This window comes from Centroberyx affinis, unplaced genomic scaffold (assembly GCF_046629955.1).
Source record: "Centroberyx affinis isolate AG114_WGS23_722 - 3 ecotype Tasmania unplaced genomic scaffold, CSIRO-AGI_Caff_v1 ptg003562l_1, whole genome shotgun sequence".
In the NCBI taxonomy this organism is placed as follows: domain Eukaryota; kingdom Metazoa; phylum Chordata; class Actinopteri; order Beryciformes; family Berycidae; genus Centroberyx; species Centroberyx affinis.
The window spans coordinates 12128-38715 of NW_027281494.1; the positions used below are offsets into that span (position 1 = coordinate 12128).

The 26588-nt window shown below is 41.2% G+C and overlaps 1 protein-coding gene across 1 annotated transcript; it reads right to left on the reverse strand.

The window, feature by feature from the left end:
• LOC139661615 (cGMP-dependent protein kinase 1-like) lies at positions 1-24432 on the reverse strand. The gene is made up of 3 exons (XM_071540122.1): positions 23931-24432; positions 17750-17916; positions 1-140 (listed from the first exon to the last, which is right to left on the reverse strand). Exons 1-3 carry the CDS (start codon positions 24233-24235, stop codon positions 1-3), a joined length of 612 nt encoding a protein of 203 aa, XP_071396223.1. The 5' UTR covers positions 24236-24432.
• Between the last annotated feature and the right edge of the window lie 2156 nt (positions 24433-26588).

Below are 26588 nucleotides of genomic sequence, written 5' to 3' on the forward strand. Positions count from 1 at the left end.
CTAGTCATGTGTCTGCGGAGACTCACTCTTGACAGTGGCAGTCCTGGTGCAGTTGTAGAGAATAGCCAGCTCTCCAAACACCTTTCCCGGCCCCATGGTGCACAGCTTCAGGCTCTCCTTCGTCACCTCCACCTTCCCGTCTGAAACACACATGCACAGAAACACAAGTTTGCCATTAAGCATGATGTTATTACAGTTGCACATTTATTTCCCTAGCAGAGTTCTCCTCGGCTATATTCAATATGTGCAGCAAACAAAGTTTCTGTGATGAAATGGAGTGGATGATAGGTGCCTGAGGGTGTTTGCTTCATTTTGGGGGCACCTTGCCAGAGTAGTCTTGACTCACTGGACTAGAAAAAATAAGATTATTTTGTAATGTGGTGCTTCCAAGGGCTACTGGCCTCCTACAAAGTCCTCCTGTTAAATGGCATTGCTATCAACATTATAAGCTCCTACTTAAATCCTCAAAGGGGAACATCTCTTAATTCACAAAGCCACGTTATTCCTACAGATTAGGACTGTAAAATCAATACACTACACATGACAATCAGCTTACTTTAACAGCTACAACCCAGGCAGAGACAATGAATTGGAAATTGACTTAGATGTAGATCATGTATAAGATTACCCTGGCCATTTTCACAGTCATGGTTTCCATTTTTTCCAATTCATGTCCAAAGCAGCTCTGCACTGGTATGACATCACACAGACAGGGAGAGACAAACTCCCATTTCTGGCATAGGAAGAGCAATATTTAGGGAATAACATATGTGAGTGCTTAAATTTCACAGTCACCTTTTCACCATATGTGATCTGATTAATCTAATATATTCCCAGAGAATCGTGTCTTTGCTAACAAAACCAAATGCTAAAAAAATTCTCTTGAGCAAGAACATTAAATTTATTCTCCCTTTACAGAGTAAGAGAAACTCTTTGCCGCTGTGACAGGGGGTGACTGCTGCCACTGTGTTCAGACAAGCCTCCTCTATGCTTCCCTGGAAACTCAGCACTCCAGCGGGACTGTAACTCCGATTCAGAAAGAGAGAAAACTCAGGGAAAAATAACAACTCAAGGAAAAATAACAACAGCTAAAGTGAGCTCTAGGTGCTCGATGAAAATACGGAAAAATGATAAGAGCAGAAGGTGAGTCATACTTGGAGGAAACTTTAAGACACTTTATCTTGATAGAGAGAGCGAAAAAATAAAAAAGATTCTACTAGGTTGATAGACAAATACCCCACCATGCCTCAGGACCAATATCTTTGTCACTTTTTCCATTTTGTAGCACTTTCCACTTTGTTGGAACTGTAGTTCATCATGTTGGTGCCACTGTAAACAATATATCTCCCATTAAAATTCAGCATGAAACTGAAGTGTATGAACAGAAATATTTTATTGTAGCTCTTGTATCTGTCACCATCTCAGTGTCTACCTCCCTAATGTTTTCACTGCCCCTGTTCAACAATTTTTTTGTGTAACAGCCTTCCTGTAACACTCTCCTCTATCTCCAAACAAATGGAAGAACAGCTGGAAACTAAAAAAAACAAAACGAAATGTTCAGCCAAAAAGAGCTACATTAATTCTTTGACATGAGTTGCTGTGTAACTTTACCCATAAGCAGTTTCTTAGTTAGTTAAAACCACATAAAATCTCAATTTCACTTTCCATTTATGGCTCTGCTTGTACAGTAACTAATATCTAATGAGGAAGTAATACATAATGCTAAATAATTTGATTTAACTTTGGTTAACACTGGAACATCTTATTCAAAAACTGAGGTTAAAATCTGGATTTGGTTTGTACAGAATCAAAGCATGCTTCTCTTTGGTTAATGGAAAAAAATAACATTGTATAAAATCCACAGAGATATCTCCATTTGATTATGGAGACATTTTGTATTTTCATGCAGTCCCTTCTACTTTGACACAGTCTCTTGCATTTTACTACAGGAGATGGATTTCACACTCCCCATTGTTATTTATATTAGAGAGATGGCTGGTCTTCACTAACAATGAGAAAGGAAATGCACTGTATTATATTTATTCCATTATCTATATTTTTGAAGCTACCTTTATATTTCATATCTCTACCTTCTCTCAAAGCCAGTAATTATGGTACCAGCTGACAGAGCTGGTTAGTTTTAAAAACTTCACACATAAAATCTGAACTTGGCAAGGCCAGGTCTGGTAATCTGCATGCATCATAAAACACACTGCAAAGCACTTTGAAATTAGATTTTTTTTGTCCCTCTCAATGAGTTTAGAACAATGTATGTTGCTGACTGATTGACAAATAGAATGTGTGACTGAATTGTTTTGTGTATTTTCATGTGTCTTTTGAAAAGACCAGATCTCAATCTCAATGAGAGTACCTGATTAAATAAAGGATAAATTAATTGAAGAATATAAAACTTATTTGTGAAGAATATTCAAAGGTACCCAGTTGTTTGTGGAGGGCAACAAAGAGAGAGAAGAAATGGAAAGTTAAAGTGTGAGTCCTTGCAGTGATGTAAAGATACAGCTGAACACCTCCACCTGCATCCCTGCATCAAGTGGTTCAGCAAATTTCACATTATGCAGATGAATTGATGCCCTATTCAAAAGGAACACAAGACACAGAAGTCCTCTAAAGTGCAATAAAGGCCAGTCTGTGATTTAACAGCAGCAGTGTCGTGTGGCTGGGTTCATGTAAGGACAAAGACTGCCATACATCAGGTAGCTAATACTACAGGCTTGGTAATGCACAGAGCTAATAACTAATTTCCTGTGGGGAGCTGTCCAATTCATTTTTCAAGTCCAAGAGTATAATGCTTGCTTTGGACAGCTTACTGGTTTCAGGCTGTGTGGGAACTGCAAGGATTGCTTTATTATTAGCTAATCCAATTATTGGAATTCCACAAATGGTATTTTTTCAGAGGCTGTCATCCAGAGGTTCATAAACACAAATGCACTGCATGCACACACACACACACACACACACACACACACACACACACACACACACACACACGCAGATACATAGCCCAACTGTGATACATAGCCCAACTGTCATTTCCCATTTTGGTGGGTCGCATAACCTGCTTTATTACACTTGACACAATAGTCAAGTGACACGTAAAACATGAATGCAAATAGTTCCAACTTCACATGTAAAAACAACCTTTCACATGCAAGTGCTATTCAAACATTATTCAAATGAAAAGACCAAAGGCAAACACATTCCCTCTTGCTGGCCAGTTGATCTGATAGACATGCAAAGGTACATTTACATTTCACTAAGCCATTTACCAATAACTGCAGTCCCTGTTGTCAGAGGGGCAATAAAAGATTCGATATGAGGGAGAAATGAAAATGCAAAATACCATAAAACCCTGTATTTATAACACTGACTGCCATTAGGCTTTCCATTGTTGCTGCATTTATCGCAGCATGTGCTGTTCCCCTGGGCAGTGTAGCTCTGTTAATGTGGTTGATCATTTGAATGCACACAGTACGGTGTTCTACATAGCAGGACATCGGGGCAAACCTCGGAGCAGACGTCCCTCTGGTTCAAGATCAGATGTGGTTCTGGCTGCATTCCAAATCAAGATGCTGTCTTTTTGGCTCGACTTTATCTCACGCTGGGGCGAAGACTTTACTTAACTTAAATGTGTGACTGATAGTGATTTCCAATATGTGACGTTGCTTAATGATAGATTATAATGTCCCCATCGGTGATATTGTTTGCTCCAAGCTGTGATATTGATTGCTGGGTAATTGACGTGATTTCTGATTGATCTTAGCCAGTGATCTTTGACCTATGGTATTCAAGTCTCCTGTAAGTCTAACGACCGAAACACTTTGTGTATCTTTAAAGGCATACTGAGTAGGATTTTGCTGCTTGTGGCTTGTAAACACAACTTTCAAAGTTTACCGTTCTGGTAACCACAGGGAGGAGTGGTCAACTTTGAAAGTTATGTTTACAACTTTTAAAGTTCTGGTAACCGCAGGGAGGAGGGGTCAGCTATGAAAGTTGTGTTTACAACTTTCAAATGGTTTTGGTTGCAGACGGACACACCAGCTGCCAAAAGGTTGACACCCAGAAAAGTCCCGAACATTCAGAAATTAGAAAATCCATTTTTTTCCATTCCTTTTTGGATGAATTTATGCTATTTCAAGGGAAAATCCTGCTCAGTATGCCTTTAATAAAGTGACTACAAGTGAGAAGACAGTGTGCAGGAATTTATCACTTTTTAGACTTAACAGATTAAAAGCTGTGTGAATGTGCTCCATCTAACCCTCTAACAGGAGTAATTTATATAAGCCAAGTAGTTTGAGATCTACAAGGATATCTGACCAGATTATCAGCCCTTTTCTGTTCAGTCATCTGTCTCTTAGACAAAAATGTGACACTTGAAATTCAACAAGATTAAAGAAGCAGAAGAATAAGGGAGGGTTTGTAATGAGGCCACTTATTGTGTTGCTTGAAGCAAAATGTGACATAAGTTTTCTATTACCCCCAAAACTAAATTTAGGAAAACAACATCAGTTCATTTCCTGAGTGTGGTGTCTTCCATTGAGGCTATTAGGCTATGTCTATAAATAAAGCTAAGTTTCAGGGGTCAGACGCAGGCTACAGTTTGATTCTTCCTCAAATGTCTGTTTTTATGCATGGAAAGAAACAGGATGTGGGGGAGTACAAATCCCATAGAGGATAACATACAACCACCATCCCATCTCGCTAAGCCTCGTTCTTCCGCCACTGCCCAGGGGTCAGATTACCCAATACCCAATGCTTTCCTTGTCCATTAGGGACATGGAGTAACACTGATATTGGATCAAAGGTAACATCTGTCTCATCCCATTCCCACCGGCCAAAAGCAAGGTCATTACCACTGAAGGTTACGGGTGGTAGAACGTTCAAACGGCCTACTTGATTCTGACTTCAGATCGGCTATTACATTTTCCTCAAACAGTTGTGATTAGGATGAAGGAGGGAGGCAGACGGCCTAAGACCAGCCCATTTGCATGTGAGAGCTTGATTGGTTTTCTGGAGGAAAAGCCATGGGAGAAAGAAAGCGGAGGCTGAACAACTCTTCTGGTCGAGCGTGGGATCTACTCAAGAGGGACTGAAATGGGTTCAGAAGATTCAGAGGGGTTTAAAATTTACCATCTGTTTTCTTTTAAAAGACGCTGTGGTTCTAAAGATCACATAAACTAAAATTCATTCTAAAAATCAAAATAGCTCTGAAATGGCAGCCATAAAGAGAATAGATCAACTCTGAGCGGTTACTCATGTTTTCCCCTAACTTTGTTCTTCAAACAACACAATGTGACATTTTAAAAAACCCAAGTTACCCAGTTATTAATGAGAAAAACACATCAATACATTGAGGTGACATCAGAGAATGAAAATTTTGTAAATGCATTTCAAGATGAATGTACCTGAGCTGATGATGTCAATTTTGAGTCAAATCTTCTATGATTATAGGTTTGAGGCTAAATAGTTGCAATCATGGATGGACCTTATTGAATTAATCAAATAAAAAAATGGTAATTCCTCCTGACCACAGAACTGTGACCATGTTCAATAATGAAGATTGTTTGTTTTGCCACAGTGTTTAAGCACAAGTCATGCATTACTTTGCCCCCAATTAAGGAAAAAACAACCTTAGAGTATAAGAAAATATGGAAATAAGCTAAAGCCAGGAGCATGAACAGAGAGAGAGAGAGAGAGAGAGAGAGAGAGAGAGAGGAGATAGAACAAGACAGGGAGCGAGAAACAGCGAGAGGGAAATGAGAAAGAGGGAAGAAGGCGAGAGAAGAGCAATGAGGAGCAGAAGGAGGCAGAAATGAAGAGACGGACAGTGGTAATAAGAGAAGGAGAGGGAGAGCAGAGGTAAAAGAGGAGGAAGATGTACGGGCACCTGAGTCTACCCCGAAATGAGCGCTGATGCCTTCCCGAAACATCATGTCATTTGAGATGAGAGCACTTCACATCTTTTTGAATGAGTTCGACCCGGCGCACAGTCCTCGCCTGCCAGCGGCAATGTAGAGAATTACGCTGCAGTTCTCAACAAGTGGTGGATGAGTCCTAAGACACTGGTGTGCTGTGAAGGGGACACGAAGGGGGGGCGGCCGGTTTCATCCTTTTTGCATCACTCTACCTTAGAGACAGGGATTCAGGCAAGAACACAGCACCGTATGTCTTCTTTTAAACCCTTTCAGCGTCACGCTGTGGGTTACTCTCTCTCTCAGTGAGAGGATTGGGATATGTGAGGTGAGGCACGACAGTTAAATTCCCCTGTCTGGACCCCCTGCCCCATCTCCGTTTTCATTAAAGCACTATAATGGGCCTGTTCCATCGTCGCTTCTCTCCTAGTCATCAAACTCCGATTATGGCTCCTGTGTTGACAAGCTGATTGATAGCCTGAGTAGGGGGCAGCAAAAATGTTCATTTTGTATTCACAGACCAAATCACAGCGTTGTAATTAGCAGTTAGCATTGATGCCATGTGCGAATAGCTTTTCTTTTTTTTTCCTTTTTCTTTTTTTTTTTCATTTATTCAGACCAGATGTAATTAGAGAGCTTCAGCGTTAGAGCACAGATTAATGTGGCATCTAAAGTACTACAATAAGCCGCTCTCATTTCCGTAGCCCGCTCTCATTTCAGTAGCCTGCTGTATCGCCACTCACACATCAGCGGGCTTCATTTACAGGGAGAGACTTGAATCCACTGTCAGTCTTGTCACAGCATTGCAGGGGTCATGCACACACACCTACATGCACACACATACACACACAATGTACTCCTGTATGGATTTGCATGTGGATTTACACATTACAGAAAGAGAGAGGATTCATATGCAGACATGAAGGAGAGTATCTGACAGTTGCCATCAAAGTCCAACAGGAGATCAAAGAGATGGATTTTAAGTCAGAAGATACAAGGCTGTGGTGAGAGAAGAGAAATTTAAAAGAAACGTATCTCAAAGCAAGCCTTGACTCCAGTGAAATGCTTTACTAATGGGGCCATGCCATTTTCACTGTATTCAGGTCTGCTATTCAGATGTGGTTTCTAGGTTTCTGTGTAAGTATGTAGGTTAGTAATAAAAGCCAAAAACACAGGTCAGCCTTCAAGGCTGGACATTCTCACTGTTCTCAGATAAAAGTAATGTTTTACAGCCACAACTTCAAAGCGTAAAAAGATAAAGTGTGTGTGCGTGTGTGTGTGTGTGTGTGTGTGTGTGTGTGTGACTGTGGGTGCCATGCATGTTAGGATGTATGCATGTGTGTGGGATTTGAACTACTATCATTTTCCATGTTTGTGCAGACATTGTACATGTGTATGTGTATTTATATATGTGTGTGTGTGTGTGTCTGTGTGTGTGTGTGTGTGTGTGTGTGTGACTAGGGGTGAAGGGAGGGATTTGTCAGTCACTGTAGCGGAGCAGATTACTTGTGCCCTATCTTGTATCCCCACTCTGAACCTCGGCAAACAGAGAGCTTATCCAGTCACAGCAGACTCTCAGCATTACTCCAACTCTATAGCCAATAACCCCCCACACACACACACACACACACACACACACACACACACACACACACACACGCACGCACACAGAGTACAGTACAGCTTATACCTCAAGTTAATGCAAAGAATGGATTTTCAAATATTTGCATAATATACAGGCTAATGTGACACTTCTGGGTCTTTGCCTTTCTTCCTTCCTCCTCCCCTCCCTTTATTTCATACACACACACACACTCACACACACACACACACACACACACACTGCTTTCACCTTCTTTCCAGATGAGGAATTCTCAAAAGCAGGTTTAGTCACAATGATGATAAAGGCTCAGGGATCATTCACAAATTACTCATTAATTCTCTCTCTAAGGCATATGCATCTGCCCCTTTAGACTGGAAACAGGCTCAATTCTTACTCTGGGGTTGCGGAAAAACCATAGGCCATCTCATACCAGTCAGGGAGGAAGAGAAAAGAGGGAGAAAGGGAGTTAATAGCAAAGAAAGGGAGAGAATAAAGAGGGGGAAAGTATACAGAAAAGCTGAGCTGGACAGATGGGTGAAGAGTATCAAAGGACAGATTGGAGTCAATGTTGGTAAAATGGGAGAGGGAGTGATGGAGGGAAAGGTGCAGGCCTCTGGTCCCTTGTTAATTAGAGTATATTGGATTTGATAACCTGCAACAAATGTGTGTGTGAGTGTGTGTGTGTGTGTGTCTGTGAGAGAGAGAAGGGGAAAGAGTTAGAGACAGAGAAGGGAAATGAGAAGAGACAGAAGCCAGAGTGAGAGCACTTTCACTTTGTGTTGAGGGCGGACGGCGCCCTGCTCAGTGTAGGTGAGATTATTAGTCTGCACATCACGCATACACAGTATTTGCACATAAATGGTGTATTAGCTGAAGTTATAGACTTCTTGCCAGAAGTATTAGACCATTAGGCTACTGTATGTTAGCAGATGCATGTGGATGTTTACCCCTCTTCTACAAAATCAATAATCTTCCTGAATTGAGTGTGGGTTATAGAAAACTCCCTGCTTTTACTTGCTCTCCCATATGCTTTCTTCTCTTTTCACAGCATCGCATGAATGAGAAGCCATTTCCGAGCGCAGATCCTCTACGCTTTGCATACGGTAAATTCACTGTCACATTCTCAGCTATAAATTAGAAATCAAGTTACAAAACGGCATGAAATAGAGATATTTCCTGTGGTCTCTTTCACAACAATCTATTTTTCATACCTGAAGATTGTATCAACAATCCCGTCAGTCAAGCGAAGAAAATGCACACCACAAGCAAACACACACACACACACACACAAACACACATACCTTCAGGAAGGTGCAAGTAAATTAACATATCTCTCTCTGTGACATTCTGAGACAGCCACACAGCCTAGAAAAATGGCATTACACACTGAACACTTTCATTTGACAACAAGGAGTGAGTTTGTCAACACAGCTTCTATTTCATTATGTGGAGGAAGGAAGGAAAGGGGGGGGGGGGTGTTTGGTGTCTACCACAGGTAAGTGGACAGATACAGGGCTACCACATGATCCTGACAGCTCCTTCTGAAGTGTATGTGTGTGAGAGAAAGGCATTGAGAGTGTTTAAATGTCATTCCAATTACAGACCCCTCACCTTGCCCCCAGAGGACTCCTTATTACACCTCCACTGAGAGCCTCATTAGGGATATCATGGAGAGCCCGTGGCCCTGGAGAGGCCAACTCTATGTGACTCAATCCCATGGTAGTAATGGTGTTGCATGCCAGCTTGCATGTTACTGAACACACATACATACACACACACAGAGACACACAAACACACACACACACACACAGTGGTTCTTCCATTCAATTTTAGTGCCAAGTAGTTGAAATTGAGTTGCCTGAGATGCCTTCTCAGCAGAGGGGGGTGATTCTCAGCTCCACAGTGGGTTAAGGCTCATTATTAACCTACATTTGGTTGCTGTTCAGTGCTGTCAAAATATGCAGCAGTTGTTGTGTCAATGGTTGGCTATATGTGGTATTCTCATGGGCCTATCAAACTAAAATGTGTGAGCCTCAGCATTTTACTTTGCCGAGCCTTCTTCCCAGGATGCTACTTTGACAGCAGCAGCAACAATTTGAGATCTGCATTAGTTAAGTTGCCAGGCAACAATGAAGTGCAACGGGTTTGTGCACTGATGTTTGTGTAATGCATATATTTGCTATTTCCATATCATCTTATTAATATGCAAATATATCATAATAATAACCATAACGATCCATCACTTGCTGGTTTAGTGGAAGGATATCTGCTCTAACAGCTTGAGAAGACGTGCTTTCTTAAATTGAAAGCATGCTGTTGAGGAAGATGTGTAAAATTCTCATGATTACAGAGAAATCTGTACATTGAAGCATAATGCATAATGTAATGTCTTTATTACTAGTAGTAGTAATAGTAGTAGTTATAGTAGTAATGGCAATAGTAGTAATAGTGCTAGTAGTAATAGTAGTTGGCTAGTAGTTATAGCAATAGTAGTAGTAGTAGTAGTAGTAGTAGTAGTAGTAGTAGTAGTAGTAGTAGTTGAAGTAGTAGCAGTAGCAGTAGTAGTAGTAGTTGTTGTTGTAGTAGTATAGCAGCAGTAGTTGTAGTATTAGTAGCAGTAGTACTAGTAGATAGAGTCCTTCTAATTTGCTTCTTATATTCTGTCTCTTAACTCTTATGACACTGCGTCACACTCAGGTGGGCGTATTGATTACATCTCTCAGCTTAGCTCAAGATGACAGAGGAGCCCATCTCCTTCACCCTGCCTCATTGGCCAGTGAGCAGTGAGCATCTCTCTGAAGACCAACCAATCCCACTGGGAGAAGATGAGTCCTTCAAACCGTAACAGCTGTCAGAATCTCAGAGAGAGGCATTCATTCATATTGTCTCTCACTGATTTTTGGTGGTCACTTGGTCAGCTCATCATTTGGTTGGCTGGTGGATTGTTTGTTTGTCATTTGGTCAGTTAATTTTTTGGTGGGTTAGTTAGTTGGTTGGTTATTTGGTTGGTAGTTGGGTGAAGCGCTGAGATATTTCTTATTAGGAAGAAGAACCTTATTCCCTGCTTATTCTAAAGGCAAACAAGATAGTAAATGCTGCAGAGCTCGGGATTTCAACCCAGTCTATTTCAGTGTAAGGTTTAATAACTCAGCCTGCAAGGTACAGTACAAGGTGACAGAGAGGTGATAAGATGCCGGTAGAAGCTGAAGGGGATTATCGCATGATAAAATACGCCATGAAATTAAAGGTAAACAAACATAGGCTACACCTTTGCTTCTCATTTTCTAATGGCTTTTATATTCAATTACAGATACACACAAGAATAGTGTTTGATGCTTACACAGATACCCATGCCTGAGTGTGCACAGTCAGCGGCGACAGCAGTGACTATCGTAGTCAGAACCATCAAATACTCCCCACATATTTAACAGTCTAGCCACAGTGTGTAAACATGTTATTCAGAGATATTGCTCTATGTGAAAGAGGCAACAAAGGACAAAACTGACTGAGTGGTTCAGCATGAGCCTCAGAATAATACAATGTTTGTTTCTGTCATATTCAAATGTTTAAGCATGACACTTAACCACTGCTTTTCTTAAATTCAAGTCTTCTTGGAGAAATGTGTCAGAATATTTTATGTTTCTTACCTAACAGCAGGTCAAATAAAATAATTGGGACTCTATCCAATTTGTGTCAAGAAAATGTCAAATTCTGGGTATATTCTCAAATCCCCTGAATACCTCGGCCTGAATAAAACAGTCTACAGTGCATCAATGGTTGCGTTGCATGAGGAAGCGTGTCAAAGAAACTGTCAGTGTATCATGAGCACTTGGGTTTGGAACTGACTCATGCTGCAATATCACCTCTCTCTCCTCACTCTGCTCACTTTCCTGTCTACCCTTGCTGTACACTTAGTATAACTAATAAAATATGGAGTGAGGGCAGACCTCACTCGCTCACTCTCCTTTACACAAAAGTCAGAAACACTATCACCTACTGTATGCATGCATCCTCCTGGCTAAACCTCCTGTCTTTGAACCCACTTGCCTCCCACACAGGGTGAAACAGAAGGCAGAGGAAGAATTACATGGAAACTGAAATCTAATAGAATGAACAGAAATGCAATGTTGGCAACGGGAAACGCTTTTTAATACGACACGACAGTTGGCAGCTTTCTCAAACTGACACATACAGAAGCTTGTTTAGTTAAATGTAAAATATGAGCCCACATGACAAGCAACATACACAGTGATGCAAAGCTATATTACCATTCATTACCATTCATTGTGAGTAATTGTTGGAATTAGCTAGCTAATCGGTGCAATGAACACCACTTTTACTGCAAATTAGACTAAACAGATCATAATATGCATGTGCTGTGCATGTGTTATTATTTTGCAAGCCTAGGCCCAGTATTTCAATGTATTTAAGTCATCCGAACATGCCACTAAATCTCCATTTCCAAAGGCTAAGGATTAGGTTCTATTGCACCTTTAACAAGCTTACTGGTAACACCGTCACCACACTGTCTCCGACTGTCTGCAACATGTCCTGTCTCCAGAGGACAGGTAAAAGCAGAGCAAAAAATCAGAGCAACATTTTTCTCTCCATCATTCATTAGCACATAGGAGGACATATGAGACTGCTATATCTGTTACCATACACAGTTTGTGTCACATTAAGTTGATTGTTGAATATGAGGGAAATAATGGGAGTTGTATTGTTGAGGAAATACTTGATAATAATTGGATGTGATTATACTAGTTATTATCATCATTAGCATGACACAGCCAATCAAAAACTCACCTCATCTCCATGGAAACATGGGTTTTTGTCTCCATTGCAATCAGTGTTTTAAAGAGGACTAATGTCAGCTGTAGCCCAGTGGATGAGACCAAAATATAACAAACTCATTATGGCAGCAGGGTCCAAGCAGACAGGCTCATCATGACAACAAACCAGTGCCAGAGCGGATTCTTTTTCTGCAGCTCCTGTATCGTTTCATCTGCAGTTATCAGGTGCATCGTGCAAAGAGCAAACTGTTCTGAGGTGGTTTGGACAGGGACACTCTTGATATTCTTTGAAATATCAATGCAAATTGTTCATTAACTGAAAATAAGAAATGCATAATGCTCTCACATTCCAAAACGCTTTATAGTTAAAATTGCACTTCAATATTATAATTGATAGCATCAACAGTTGGAGGTGTAGCGAGCACGGATTGGGCAGACCCAGCACACGCTGGAGGGACTACATCTCCCGGCATGCCTGGGAGCGCCTGGGGATCCTACAGGAGGAGCTGGAGGACGTTTCTGGGGAAAGAGACGTCTATGAAATTTCCTGTGTTTTATTACAGTTTATTATCATATTTGTTATGACAGATTTGAGGAACATCAAAACACAGGAAAGCAGTTGACATAATTTCTCTAACAAATGAAGTGTTCACTGTTGAGGCCATAATGTCATTTTGTGTAGTTGTTACACAAAACATAAAATATGTTTCTGTGTGGCTGCATGTTACTTTCACTGTGTCCAAAGAGATACTACCTGTCACAAGGCAAATGCAGCCTGCCTAGTCAAATATGAAATGACATTATGGCGTATGAAGAGCGAACACTTCATTTGTTAGGGAAATTATGTCAGCTGCTTTCCTGTGTTTCGATGTTCCCCAAATCTTCATAACAACATAGCAAATATGATAATAAAATGTAATAAAACATGGCATGGCATAGCACAGTAAGACATCCAGCCAGTGTGGATAAAAAGGTCACAGACTGTGATGGGCTTCCATAGGCCCTGGCAAAAGCTTGTCAACCCTTGGGCTAACACTTTCAACTGTTCAACAGTTCAGATGAAAACTACAGGCAAGGGACATGCTAGGACAAGCTAGAGAGAAAACAATGGGAGGTGAATAGAGAGGAGAGCAGAACAGAGCGATTGGCAGCCAGAGGGAGAGATGATTCTGTTCATAATTATGTTAAGCAAAACCCAATGGATCTGAGAAAGCAAAATCATTTTCCCACCGTTTTACATTAGTGGCATATGAAAACTGCTGCATTCAACTCCTATTTTTCATAGTTATTCAAAGAGTTCCCTACTCTGTCACTGTCAGAAGGCAAATCACAAAGCACCTGAACAATTCTTTCTCTTGCAAGTTTGTATCTTTTTTTTTCTTTCACAATGTGGTGTTGCGCTCAAGAGGAACCTATTCATCATGTCAGTATGACACTTCTAGTAAAGCACATGGACACATACAGTACATATAATGCATGTATTAACTCTGAGGTGTCACTCAAAAGGTGACAAATGAAATGTGACAAATACATTAGAATGATTTGTTTTGGGAGAGTTTTTATGATTTTTTTTTGCATTTTTGCCTTTATTTTGACAGTGAAGAGAAACAGGAGAGAGAGAAGAGAGAGAGAGAGAGAGAGAGAGAGAGAGAGAGAGAGAGAGAGAGAGAGAGAGAGAGAGAGAGCGAGCGACGGCATGCGATAAAGGTCCTGAGCCAGATTCTAACCCAGAATATTGTGGTTATAGTCTCCACCTTAGACTACTAAGATACCAAGACACTCCATATGTTGGCATGTTTATTCATATAAGGATTAATTATGTCAGACTAAGTCAATCTAAGATCACTAAGAATGGCACTGTTGCCACCTCTGGTAGAATCAGTCAGAGGGAGAGATTGAAATTTACAGCTTCCCTAAACTGCAGGGTGGCTGGCTGGTGATCAACACATGGCCTCAGATTTATAGACATCAGACATCTGGCGCTTAGCCCCTAGCTTTCAACAAGCTCCTATGTGTGGAACTATCTGAAAATTGCCCTTTTAAAAAACGCCTGTTTCCTTAATGAACTGATCACTGCTCATAAATTAAATTCCCTAACTGAAACCTGGCTAAAATCTAATAAATGGCATGAAATGAGGCATCACCTCCTGGATTTTAATATACATATTGATGAAACTGTAGGTTTCACACGACACATTCCTGATCCCAGTGACATCACACCCTAAATTTAGTCCTCTCAAAGAGTGCTGATATTAAAAACTTGGCCGTCTCTACCAAACACCCTGAGTTATCTGACCATTTTCTTGATGCAACGTGTTTTGTCAGCTCTGTTGTGAAAACTGCTGTCAGTCGGCCAATTAATTCTGACACCGATTAAAAATTATTAGATGGCTCTCTCCACTGCCTAAGGAATTCTGTTCAGAGTAAATCAGTCAACAGTTTAAGAGATGATCTCCACTCTACACTTCAGACCACCCTAAACATCATTGGCCCTCTCAAAAATTAGACTTTTTTTAAAAAAAAAAAAGCTCCTCAGATTCCACATAAACACTGAAACACTATAGACTAGCCCAATGACAGCCTTACCCATTACAGATAAAATACTACACATAACAAAATACTATTTTTCCCCTTTAGTCCTTTCATCCCATCTCTCTTTCCTCTGGCACTACTCCTAATTCAAACAAAGTAGCAGTTATCAAGCCTCTATTAAAGAGGCCGAACCCTAAAGATAACAAAAGAATAACAGACTAAATCTTCCGTTCCTTTTAAAAACACAAGAACAACTTGTAATCTTGGAGTTCAGCCACTTTCTCACTCCCAGTTCAAACGATATCTATGACATCTCCAGTTTGGCTTCAGACTGTAGCACAACACTGAGATCGCTCCAATCAAAATAACAAATGACCTGCTATTAGCCACTGACCAGCTCTTACTCCTCTTGATTTAAGTGAGGCTTTTGATACAGCTGATTGTGGCACTCTGCTGGACCATTTAGAAAAATCGTGTTGCTTTGACTGTGCTCACTCATACAGGACTAATAGATCCCAATTTGTCATTCTAGATGGTAGAATGTCTATTTTGGCGTCTCTAGGTCCTTACTTTACATGCTGCCCCTCAGTAACATTACCTGTAAATATGGTGTTTCCTTTCACTCTTATAGAGTTGATACACAATTTTACATAGCAATGAAAACTGGCGATATAACACATTTAAAAAAAATAACTTGAATCCTGTATCCTAGATATATAAAAATATGATGATGACATTTCTTCTCCTCAGTGCAAACAAAGTTGAATTGCTCATTTTAGGCCCTAAGCAGCAAAAAAGTTACTTGTTGGATCTCTCTTAAGTTTAGTGGCTATGCACTTACCCCAAAGAACTCTGTCAAAAATTTTATATTTGAATGAGATGTCTGCTTTGAGTCACATCAAGACAATATCCGAAAAAAAAAAACATGTTCCCTTTATCTCCAGAATTTGGATAAAGGGCATTTTCCTTTCCGTTATTGATCTAGAAAAACAGTTTTATGCTTTTGTTTCTTCCAGAATTGACTACAGCAACACATTACTCTCCAGCTGTCCCGACTCTTTACTTTACTGAAGTTGTGCTTTTTGTTCTCTACAAAGCGCTTTGTGATGAACCTGTTTGTGAAAAGAGGCTTTATAAATAACTTGACTTGATTTGTTGGTTCGCACACAATTTAAGAACATCTGAAATGCTTTGAAAAAAGTAAACACTATACTTTATCTATTTCCCTTTGAGGGAAAGACTTAACAGTATTTCATTTTAATCACAAAAGACAAACAAATTAAAAGACCATTACCGCTGCTGGTGTACTAATTAAAATGATTGAGTCATCTTCCCAAATACAATTAACTTTAAAGTCACAGTTCTTATTCCTGCCACAAAAGGGTTTTGCATTTCAGAACCGCTGGCTCAAGAAAAGACCAGCTGACGGGAAAAAGCTGCCATCACACCGCTCCTGGCATCCAAACAGAGACACTGATTGGCTGCAGGACTCTCCACTATGACAGATCCTACCTGTCTGGGCTTGTGGCGAGCCAAGTACAGGATATGTGTATACAGAATTATAGATTTACGGTAGAATAGACTAAAACTCTTCGGCTCTAAGAAAATTGCTGTCTCGTTATTTCAATCATACTTTCCCGCAGATCTACTCTAACAATGTTTGATCCAGCAGGGCATCCAGGAAATGCCTTGACAACCCAATAATCAAAATCAGTGGCCTATATGAAACAACAGCAGAAACAATCAATATCAGCATTCTACCTACCAAAATATTAACCTTTAAATGCCACTCCCATCCCTCAAGATGCAGGCTCACTACTTCTGTTTTTCTTTTTTTTCTCTCTCTCTCTTTTTCTTTAATAGTACCAGTGGCATTTAGGTTTAAAGTATTTCCACCATGAAAGATTTTCTTTTTTATCTTTATTAACCCACTAGACTTACACTGATCTTGCATGCTCTTTTCCGTAACACCCTTCATCTCCTGCACACAAAGGAGGTGAGCTGCTCTTTCCTCTCCAGCTGCCCATTATAACCAGTCTCCTACTGGTAGCCATTGAGCAAATCCACAGGAGTTTTGTGCCAGTGCTGAGGGCAAATCACCTGTAGCCGTTAAGGGAGAGGAGAGCAAATAATGATTCACTTACTCTTCTGAGGTGATCTACAAATTTCCAAGTTCACCTCTCTATCCTCCAGTCAGCCACCCCCCCGCCCCAGTAATGAGACGTTTTATTATGCAAGGTGTTAACTGAAGTAATTTCCCTATTTTATGTCCCCCATTCAAGAATCCTTGAGGTCAAATCTATTGCCGGGAGACAAGCGCTCTCTGAAAGTTTTATTTGAGCAGGACATTACTTTCAGTGTCACTTGTCGCAAAGCATTTAGCAGAACGACACTTTCACAAATCAGAGCGGGCGTGGAGAAGCTGGCTCAGATTCCTGTCATCAATACACGCACACTCTGTATCGCCAACGCTCATTTCACAAAAAATGAAAATAAAAACCAGACGTTGAAATAACACTACTAAAAAGAATGGAACATAGAGGACGCATGACGACGTCATACAGAATAAATCAGCGGGACATCAGTGAATCATAAAGAACAACAGAGAATTTGAGTCTATCACCCTGCAGAAACCCATCAATAATTCTTTTTCATTCCTTTGCCATCAACGTCATGACGGTGCTCTTGATGCTGTCCTAATATCACCCAGTTATGTTCACAGGTATCAGTTACACTGATATATATATATATATATACTCAAACAAAACAATAATTACATACCTCTTGTGTTTTAAGATGTTTTATTAAACTAAATGAATGAATTAGACTGATCTTTCAGGGGAACTGTGTTGTCAGAGGAAAGATAAACTAATGTACAAGTGAGGTTTTACCTTCCATGACATAGACCAGTGAGCCCACATCGCCCTCCTTGATGATACAGCTGTCCTTGCCATACTCCACAGGATACATGCAGTCCACAATCTCCTGGATCTGGGACAGCTCCAGGTTCTTCATGAAGTCGTTGTCTAAGATGGCCTCCTTGATCAGGTCCTTGGACCTGGAGAACAGGTAGAAGAAGATGAGATTGTTACAGAAAAATGACGCACACAAACACAAAGTCAAGCGCCATTAGTACTTCTTTATCAGAGAGCATGATAAATGAAACGGGGACTTCAGTTAAGGAGAGAGTACAAGAGGAATGAAAATAGTACAAGAGTCTAAAAGTGGCGTGCAATTGTGTATAAGCCTTATACAAAACCCACGGCTGAGATCAAAACATCCTCTTAAATCCAGTGAAGATTGTTCACCAGTTCGACAGTCCAGCATGTTGCGTATTTCTTTCTCAATTAAAGTGTCACTCAAATTGAACAGTAGCCTTTCACAAAAGATATCCCCATTACAGAGACATCAAGGTGAAACCTTTCCTTCAAATGCCGGAACAAGTCAATAAACAGCAAAATCCATGCCTAATGGAAATGGATTGTTTCCATTCAGTGGTACACTTCAGAAAGACAAATTAGCCTTCAGACTGCAGTCATAAGGACATTCCACAGGTGCGTATTTGCTGTAATGAAAATGCAATGAAGGGGAAATGTAATTAATTGTAAAGCTGATGTGAAATTATCAAGATATGGCTTGAGGTGAAAGAACACACAGCCATTCAAAGCCTTCTGTACAGAGCTACTCCCCGTTTTCATGGCGGTTTCAAGACAGAATAAAAAGTAATCCAAAGGGAATCAGACAACAGTATGAACGGGGACATAATGCCAAATCATGATTTGAATCAATAAGTTCTCGTTGGATGGAGGACTTTGTAGCGGCAGAGCTGGGAGTTGATATGCCATAAAAAGAGGTGAGGACAAGTGTGAAAGCAATTGCCATTTAGTACATGCTTCTAAGGTGATGGACAGGCCGTCTGTTTATGACAGGAGCACACAGGCCAGAATCCATAAAGGGAGAGACATTCAAGGCAGTCCTGTCCCCTCAGATACAGCAGAGTGGCAAGAGACACAAGAGCAGACTGAGGAAGGCTAGATGCTGTGTAGTGAATGAAGATCATTCTGCTTGGAAAAGTCATTCATTCGGAGAAGCGTGTCATCAGCAGAGCCCGGGTTGCTCAGTTGAGTGCAACATGGCTGGTTTTGGCTGGAGAGCCGACTGGATGAATGAGGCTAATAATATGTATCAGGGTTAATCCAACAAGGAGTCCCCCTCCTCCTCGAAGGGGAAGCTTTTATACCCCAATTCATGAAAAAGAAAGGGGAAGCACTTTTTATCCACACTAGGGATCACTGGCAGGAGGTGGGGGGTTGGAGGAAGGGGTGGGGGGGGGGGGGGTGTCCTAGGTGTCCTTTTCAGACTGAAACACTGAGATAGTATTTCTAAAGGGGCATTGTGGCACCGATCACCTGAGGAGCTGTAAGCTAAAAGGAGCATAGAACCAGACTGAAGGACATTTATACAACAGTATTTCCTCTGTGCAGACTATTCAGCTCTGTGCCCCCCACACTTCCAATACACGCACACACACACACACACACACACACACACACACACACACACACACACACACTCACACACACATACACACACACAATGCAGCAAGGATCTCCTCACAAACCACACAAACAAAACTTCAAACACAACACTTCTGCCATAATACAACCAGCAGTGCCCAGTCAAAGAATTGCAATCTACATTAGCAAATACCTGCAATACAGTTTTTTTCAGACTATACTGAGCAGTATACTGTATGTCTGTGCTTAAATCTGCATAGCTAACTCATTTGCACAATGTGCGTATGAAGTAATGTTGGCATAGACAGCAGCACATGCCTTACCTCTCTTCAAAAGCGTACATTAATTATTTAAGGCCACATGACTGTTTGCATCCTCTCCATAAAATAATAAGACATGAGCCTCCTTCTCTTATCCAACGTGTGCAGGAAAAAAAAGGTCCAGCTCCTTCAGATGATAAAACTGCCAAAAATTGTGAGAAATGCCAAACTGCACTGAGAAGCAACTATTAAGGCTGGGATGTAAATACAATTTTCACTGACTATTTCAGTCATCTAATTTTCCCACTATCAACTCTGTGATTTACTTTTGGTCTGAATATTGGCCATGTTTTTTTAAAATAGCATGCCAAACTATCAATAAAGTGAGTGCAGTTTCATTTGGGGGAAAAAAAAAGTGTTGTGCATTGCCTCTTATTGATAGAGGAGTGCAACTTGTGGATGAAAGTGAAAATTCAAATTACTGAACACCAACTCTAGCTATTTTGTATGAACTATTAATAATGATTGAGTGCTTGCTTATCTTGTATGAAAACATATTTTTCTTAGTTAATGAAAATGGAAATGGAAACTGTCTCACTAAACAAAGGAACCACTTTGGTAGGGTGCTATTTGATTTTTCAGAGCTGTTCATAATGCATTTCATTTTATACATTTTATACATTTTTTATTTGTTTTAGGTTTGTTATCTCAGAGAGCGGTCAGAAATGCTAGTATATTGTATTTTCTCCCTTGAAAGGACATGTTCATGCCACTGTACAAAACTCACCAGAAATGAGTTTTTCACAGCAGATTTCTTCCCGGGGGAGCAACAGACCCCCCCAGCATTTGTGGGAAGTGCCCTTTTAAAGATTATTTTTAGCTCATTTATGCTTTATTGGACAGTTCACAGTGAAGAGAGATGAGAAAGATTGGGGGGGGGGGGGGGGGGGGGTCCCAGGAAGTGAATGGATTTGAACCCCGGACGCTGCAGTTGTTCGCCTTATCCAACTGAGCCATCAGGATGACCCAGAAGTGCCCTTTTACAGATTTTTGCCCCTGTCCCTGAGAGTCTGTGTACACTGCTGCTGGGAATAGACAACAGAATAGTTTGAAATGTATTTTTAAATCCCCACCCTTCAATCTCTGTAAAGCTGTGCATTGCTTTTCTCCTCTTTCATCAGTGACCACACTGTACATGCAGGAGATAGAAACCTCTTTTGCCAACTGCAATTTTCTAACAAATAAAGATGATGTGGATTTTTATCTTGATGGCCCTGACTGGGTTTCAAGGAGAAGACCTTCATGAAGGTATGGTGAAGTGGTGCTTTTTTCAACTGTAATAATTTCATATTTCTATCCTACTGAAATTGAATACTTCAAAACAGACTCAATGTTATGCAATATTATTATCCCAACTCAAGAGTACAGTTAACTAAACGAACAGGAACACAATGCAACTCCCTTATTTCCCAAAGGTCGACCTCTGTTCCTCTGAAAATTTGCCTCCTTAACCCCCGCTTCTGTCAGATTTACGCCCAGGAAAGGGGTGAGGATCTCTGGCCTTTCCAGCTCTGGTCGGGACCCCCTGAGCGGAGCCTCTCTGATGGCAATGTTCTGCAGCGTCTTGTCCACTGCCGCCAACCAGACCCTTATAAAAACATCAGCCTTCCTCTCCGTTGTGAGAGAAGATATATTTGCCTTGATCCACTAGTGAAGTTTGGGCCCGAGCAAGTCCAGCCTTCCTTAAAAGGAGAAAATATGCTCTTTTAGAAGGAAAAAAGAAGAGGGGTGGTAGAAAAGTGGGAGAGGCTACGAGAAAAGAGAGGGAGAGCGAAGCAGAGAGTGCGATAGAGAGAGAGAGAATGTGTCAGGAACATTTCATGGGCCTTGTAAAACAGATAAAGTGGGTGAGAATGACAGAAAAATATAAACGCTTAGACAAATCCAAAAGCCACTATCTCTACACTTCAGTGACCAAAACAAAATTTAATAGAATAGGTTTAATACCCTGAGGACCCTTGTGTAATTTCTACAAAAAAGGCCCTCTAGTCTCACTTGAGCAAGAGCAAAAACTAAGTTTGAAACATTCACATAAAAAATGAATTCTATCTAGAGAAAAAAAGAACTTTAATGAGCTGCTCAAGCAAAGATATCGATTTCGAATTGAATACATATTCTGATCTACGCTTGTCTAATCAATAAAAGAAAGTAGTGCCCAAATGCTCTTACCCAAGTCTTTTGAAAGGGCTTTGCTTTCAACTTTCAGTACCTGCTTTTCAATCCTTTTTTCCATCATCATTTTTAATGTGTAAGGTTATTATAGTACAGATGTTGCTCAACAAAATATCATTTTCTCTGTCAGACAGAGAGAGAGAAACAAAATTAAAGGGATGAGGTGTGGGGGAGACTATAAGCAGGAAGTGGAGTCTATTTGATAGAGCTGAGTCTTTGAACTAATAGACTTCAAAGAACATATTGCTAAGAAGTAGAATTCCTAAATTTTCAATGCCATTATTAAATGTCCTTTCTGTTTTGTCCTGTGAGGAAACCATACAAATTATGTGAATCCTCCATCATCCACTAAATTACATATTTATGAACATCTAATGTCATGTCAAATCTCCAATTCCCCTTTGTGATAGATGACATTGTCTCCCATAATAGAAACGGTTTCATGACCAAGATATCACACCAAGCTATCCATAATGTATTGTAAAATTGTCAAAATGTAATAATAGGAAAATCCAGTTCTGGAAGAATTGACATTTTGGAGATACTGGGTTTTTGCAGGATCCTGATAATGAGAAGCTTCCTTTCAAGGTCCCACTAAAAGCCTCTTTGGAAAATCTCTTAATGGAAATAGGCATATAAAAGGCTTGGGATGAGGATGATTATCATAATGACAATGGTCATTCTATCCAGATGACTACATGTTGTCCTCATCTGATGTTCCTAGCCAGACTAGATCATCAAGCTGGCCAGAGTCACACGTTTATTTAACTCAGTCAAAAAAAAACAACAAAAAAAAACAAAGGAGTCTGCTCTTTGTGCTGTTGCAACACAGCGCTGACAGGTATAACAAAGACTAATGGCTTTTTCCTGTTCAAATAAATAACCTCCTTCAATGTTGAATCTTCTTTGATGAAACCCTTGGAGCTTTGTTTGTTCGCTTGTCAATAGAATAATACCATTCATATCTGACACATCTGGTCTGTCTGCAGTCTGCAGGGTTTCTCCCTCCTGATTTGTCACGTAGTCTTACAACACAAGCAGAACACCAGAAGCATTTAATTAAAGGTTGTAATGGAATTAAAAGTAAATATTATACCAGCTAATTCAATTTTGCATACTCCTGTACTACTTCTATTAAGCCAAGTGACTTGACTTTTCAACTCCAACAAAGCTTGATTTAGTGATGAAAATGCATTAGAGCTTCAGTATGTATGTGTGCTTGCAGAGTAAAGCCAAAAGTGGATATTTTTTTTGACCACCAGGAGGGTGAGTGTATTGATTCATAACAACAAAACCTTGAAGTTCAAAACACTGGAGAGCTATTTTAGTGCCTGTGTCAATTTGAGAGTGTGACCTCATATTGCAAACCAAGTTTGCCAAGAGAGAGGTGTTTGTTTGAGTAGAAAAGACCCAACGACAGAGAGAGAGAGAGAGAGAGAGAGAGAGAGAGACCAACTGTAGACAAACCATAATGTAAACATAACATGGAGAGCCTGCTAAGACTCCCTCTTATCACAGTTTGGATAAAACAGCCATTGGTACATTACACAGCTGCCACCACTAGTGTCTCTAACACCAACTCTGACTGTGATCCCCTGTCACTGGGGGACATGTTCACTTAATTCAGAAATTAGATTAGGCCTAGTAATACTTGTACTGTACAATATGATATACTGTTACTATATTACTATTACTAATACTATTTTCCTCTCGTTTTCACACTGAAGACATGATATCACATTCTCAGGGGGAGGCCCCTGTGTGCAGTCTTGCTCTCTCTATCTGTGTGTGTGTGTGTGTGTGTGTGTGTGTGTGTGTGTGTGTGTGTGTGTGTGTGTGTGTGTGTGTGTGTGTGTCACACAGGCCTATTATGTAATAAGCTCGTAGAGATCACAGCCACATCCATATGTGCTACAGGTGCCGAACCTGCTGCGCCACTCGCACACACAAAACATTACGCACAAGAATCAGAAAGGTGAATTAAGTCATATTGGAACGCAGGAGCCATTACAAGCTGTTACAATAAAAGACGTGTATTGTGCGATTGTTAGTTTTACACCTACTGTGGGCTTTTGGGGTAGAAAGGCAGAGTGACATGGCTAAGATCCTGGATGTCGAAGGCGGTGGGTTCGGCTGAAATAGCCTGCCTCTTCGTCCTCTGCTGCTCATGCAGCTCAGTCTGTTTGTGGACCTGCTGGGTTGCCGGTTTGATAACGGAGCGGTATTTGTCCAGCTCATTCTGTAGTCTCTGTATAAGCTCGTCCTTCTGGTCGAGCTCCAGTTCCAGCTCGTCGATGAGCGCGTCTCGCTGCCGCAGCTCCTCAATCTTCTCCTGGAGTGCGTACTGGAGGTCGCGCAAGGTGCCCATCTCTGCTAGCAGCGAAGAGGGACTTCACAATAACTTTACCGAAGGGTACGCAGTCGAGTCTTTATCCTCTCTCCTCTGCCTTTCTGCCAGCAAACTTTATCCGGCATTAACAGCTTCAGAGGAAGCAGCCCCTCTGTCTCCTGAAGGGGATTCCTCGCGGCTCTCCTTTACAAACGGTTGCTGGGAATCAAGGCGAAGGTATGTTCAATCGATGCCGCGACTGCCAAGGTGAAACCCAGGAAGCGTCTCAGCCAGAGGCATGCAAAGTTTGCTCTCTCTCCCTCTCTCCCCCTCTCTTCCTCTCCCTCTCTCTCTCTCTCTCTCTCTCTCTCTCTCTCTCTCTCTCTCTCTCTCTCTCTCTCTCCCTCGGCGGTGTGACAGCGGAGGACCGTCCTCCCCGAGTGCGTCAGGCTGCGACCCGGAGAGAGCGCAAGGCGAGAAGGGCGCCAACAGGAATCTGTGGTACAATGCAGTCAGCCACGCTCTCATATGAATAATGGACTCACTGAGGAAACCACTGCTCAAGGAACCATGCTATCATACCTCAATAACACGCCCCGAGGCTGTTTGCTACATGAGTCACAAATAGATGAGCACCGGAGCCTTAATGGGAGTGGAGGTTGATGGAAGTTTAATGAACCCTTATGCAAAATAAACAACGCATTTTTCACCCTTGTACATTTTTTTTGGGGGGGGGGGCATGGGCACAAGTTGCCCCTGTTAAACTTGCTTGTATTGTGAGGCGACTTTGACTTAAGGTATTTTGTCAAGACGGACACAAGGGTATGCTTTGGCAAATTGAAAATATGCATAGATGCCAATAAGACTTACTGTGAACGTAAACGTAATCCATCACTACATTGAAACTGAAAAAACTAACAAATCGCTTGGCAGGCCTATAGACTCATGTCTCCATAGCAATGCATCTTACGGTGACACAGAATAATTGCTATTTTCTCAAAAGCCCGGTCTTGTAAATCTATTCATTTCGCTGATAGATGCAGAAGGCCAGCAAGCAAAAGTGGAGCAAACAAGAAAATAAATGGAATGGAAACCTATAGATTGCCAAAGACTACAATGGCCATGAGAAATGCTGAAGCTGTTGAACCAGTGGAGGCTCACGACTCCCAATAGCAGCCCCACATTCCTCATCTAATCTTGTGTGTGTCTACTCTAAGCGCCACTGATGTCTGTTCACATTATTTCAACGACTCATCTGAAGCTCGGTGAATAACAGTTGGCCTCATGTGCTCCAGACAAATTCAGAGGAGGATACATTGTCAAGGACAATCACATTAAGGTCACGAATCACGAAGAGGTAGTTAGGCTAAAACAACAATCACAGGGTTGTGAGGACGATGAGTCACGTGAGATGACAGCAAGGACAAATAGGGGTTACACATGATATCTTTGGGTCTGAGGACAAGTGTAGGTTACAGGTATAAATGTTTGGTCTGGTGGCAAAAAGCATCTTTTCACACAATACCATGTCAACAAGTCTGGAAAGAGCCTGGTGGTCTGATAGAAGATCACAGCTGCCCTCTTGTGGTGGGATATGGTAAAGGATAAAACTGAACAGACTATCAAAAACATTGTTGCATGTGTCTGCTTGGCACTTAAAAGTAGCTACTACACTCAGTGATACGAGATTGTTGCGCCCATTATTGCATTCGTGGATGTTTGAGCAGTATATTTAAGAAATAGACGGATTGGAGTTTGTGTTACAAACCTACAACTAGTTTCACCAACACAAATAATGACATGCAGTCTAATCAGTTCAAGTGCTCCAGTGTGAGAACTTTGGGGAAAGAGTAGGACATTTAGCCACAAATGAGTGATTTGAGTAAAATACAAATGCGTATCCACAACAGCTGCTAGCAGCGCCAAGTTGGACGCTTCAGACATCACAGAGAGATAAAGTAGAAATTTAAACCCCCCATTGTGACCTTCAGTGTGAGGAAATTGACACAACATCCATATAAGACCATGAAGACTGATGCAGCTGTTCTTCCAAGTAAAAGACGCAGGGCTCAAGCGTGAGTTATGCTGCATATGAAGAAACCCTATCATGCAGGTGTCTATGATGATTCAAGCCCTGGCTGTCTCCACTGTAGTGTTTACTTCCCCTGAGTTGCTGCATCCCCATCCCCGCACCACGCACAGGCCTCCCACCGTCCTTCAAAGCACCTCTGCGCTAGAGACACAGGCTTTAAATTTCACCTCTCTAACCATCCAGCTCAGCCCTTTTCCTATGCAGATCAATAGAAACAGGATCCGTCGCTCCATGCTGCGGTAATCCGATGAGCGGGGCGGGCTGCCGACTGGTGCCGCGCTCTGACACTAATGGGGGTCA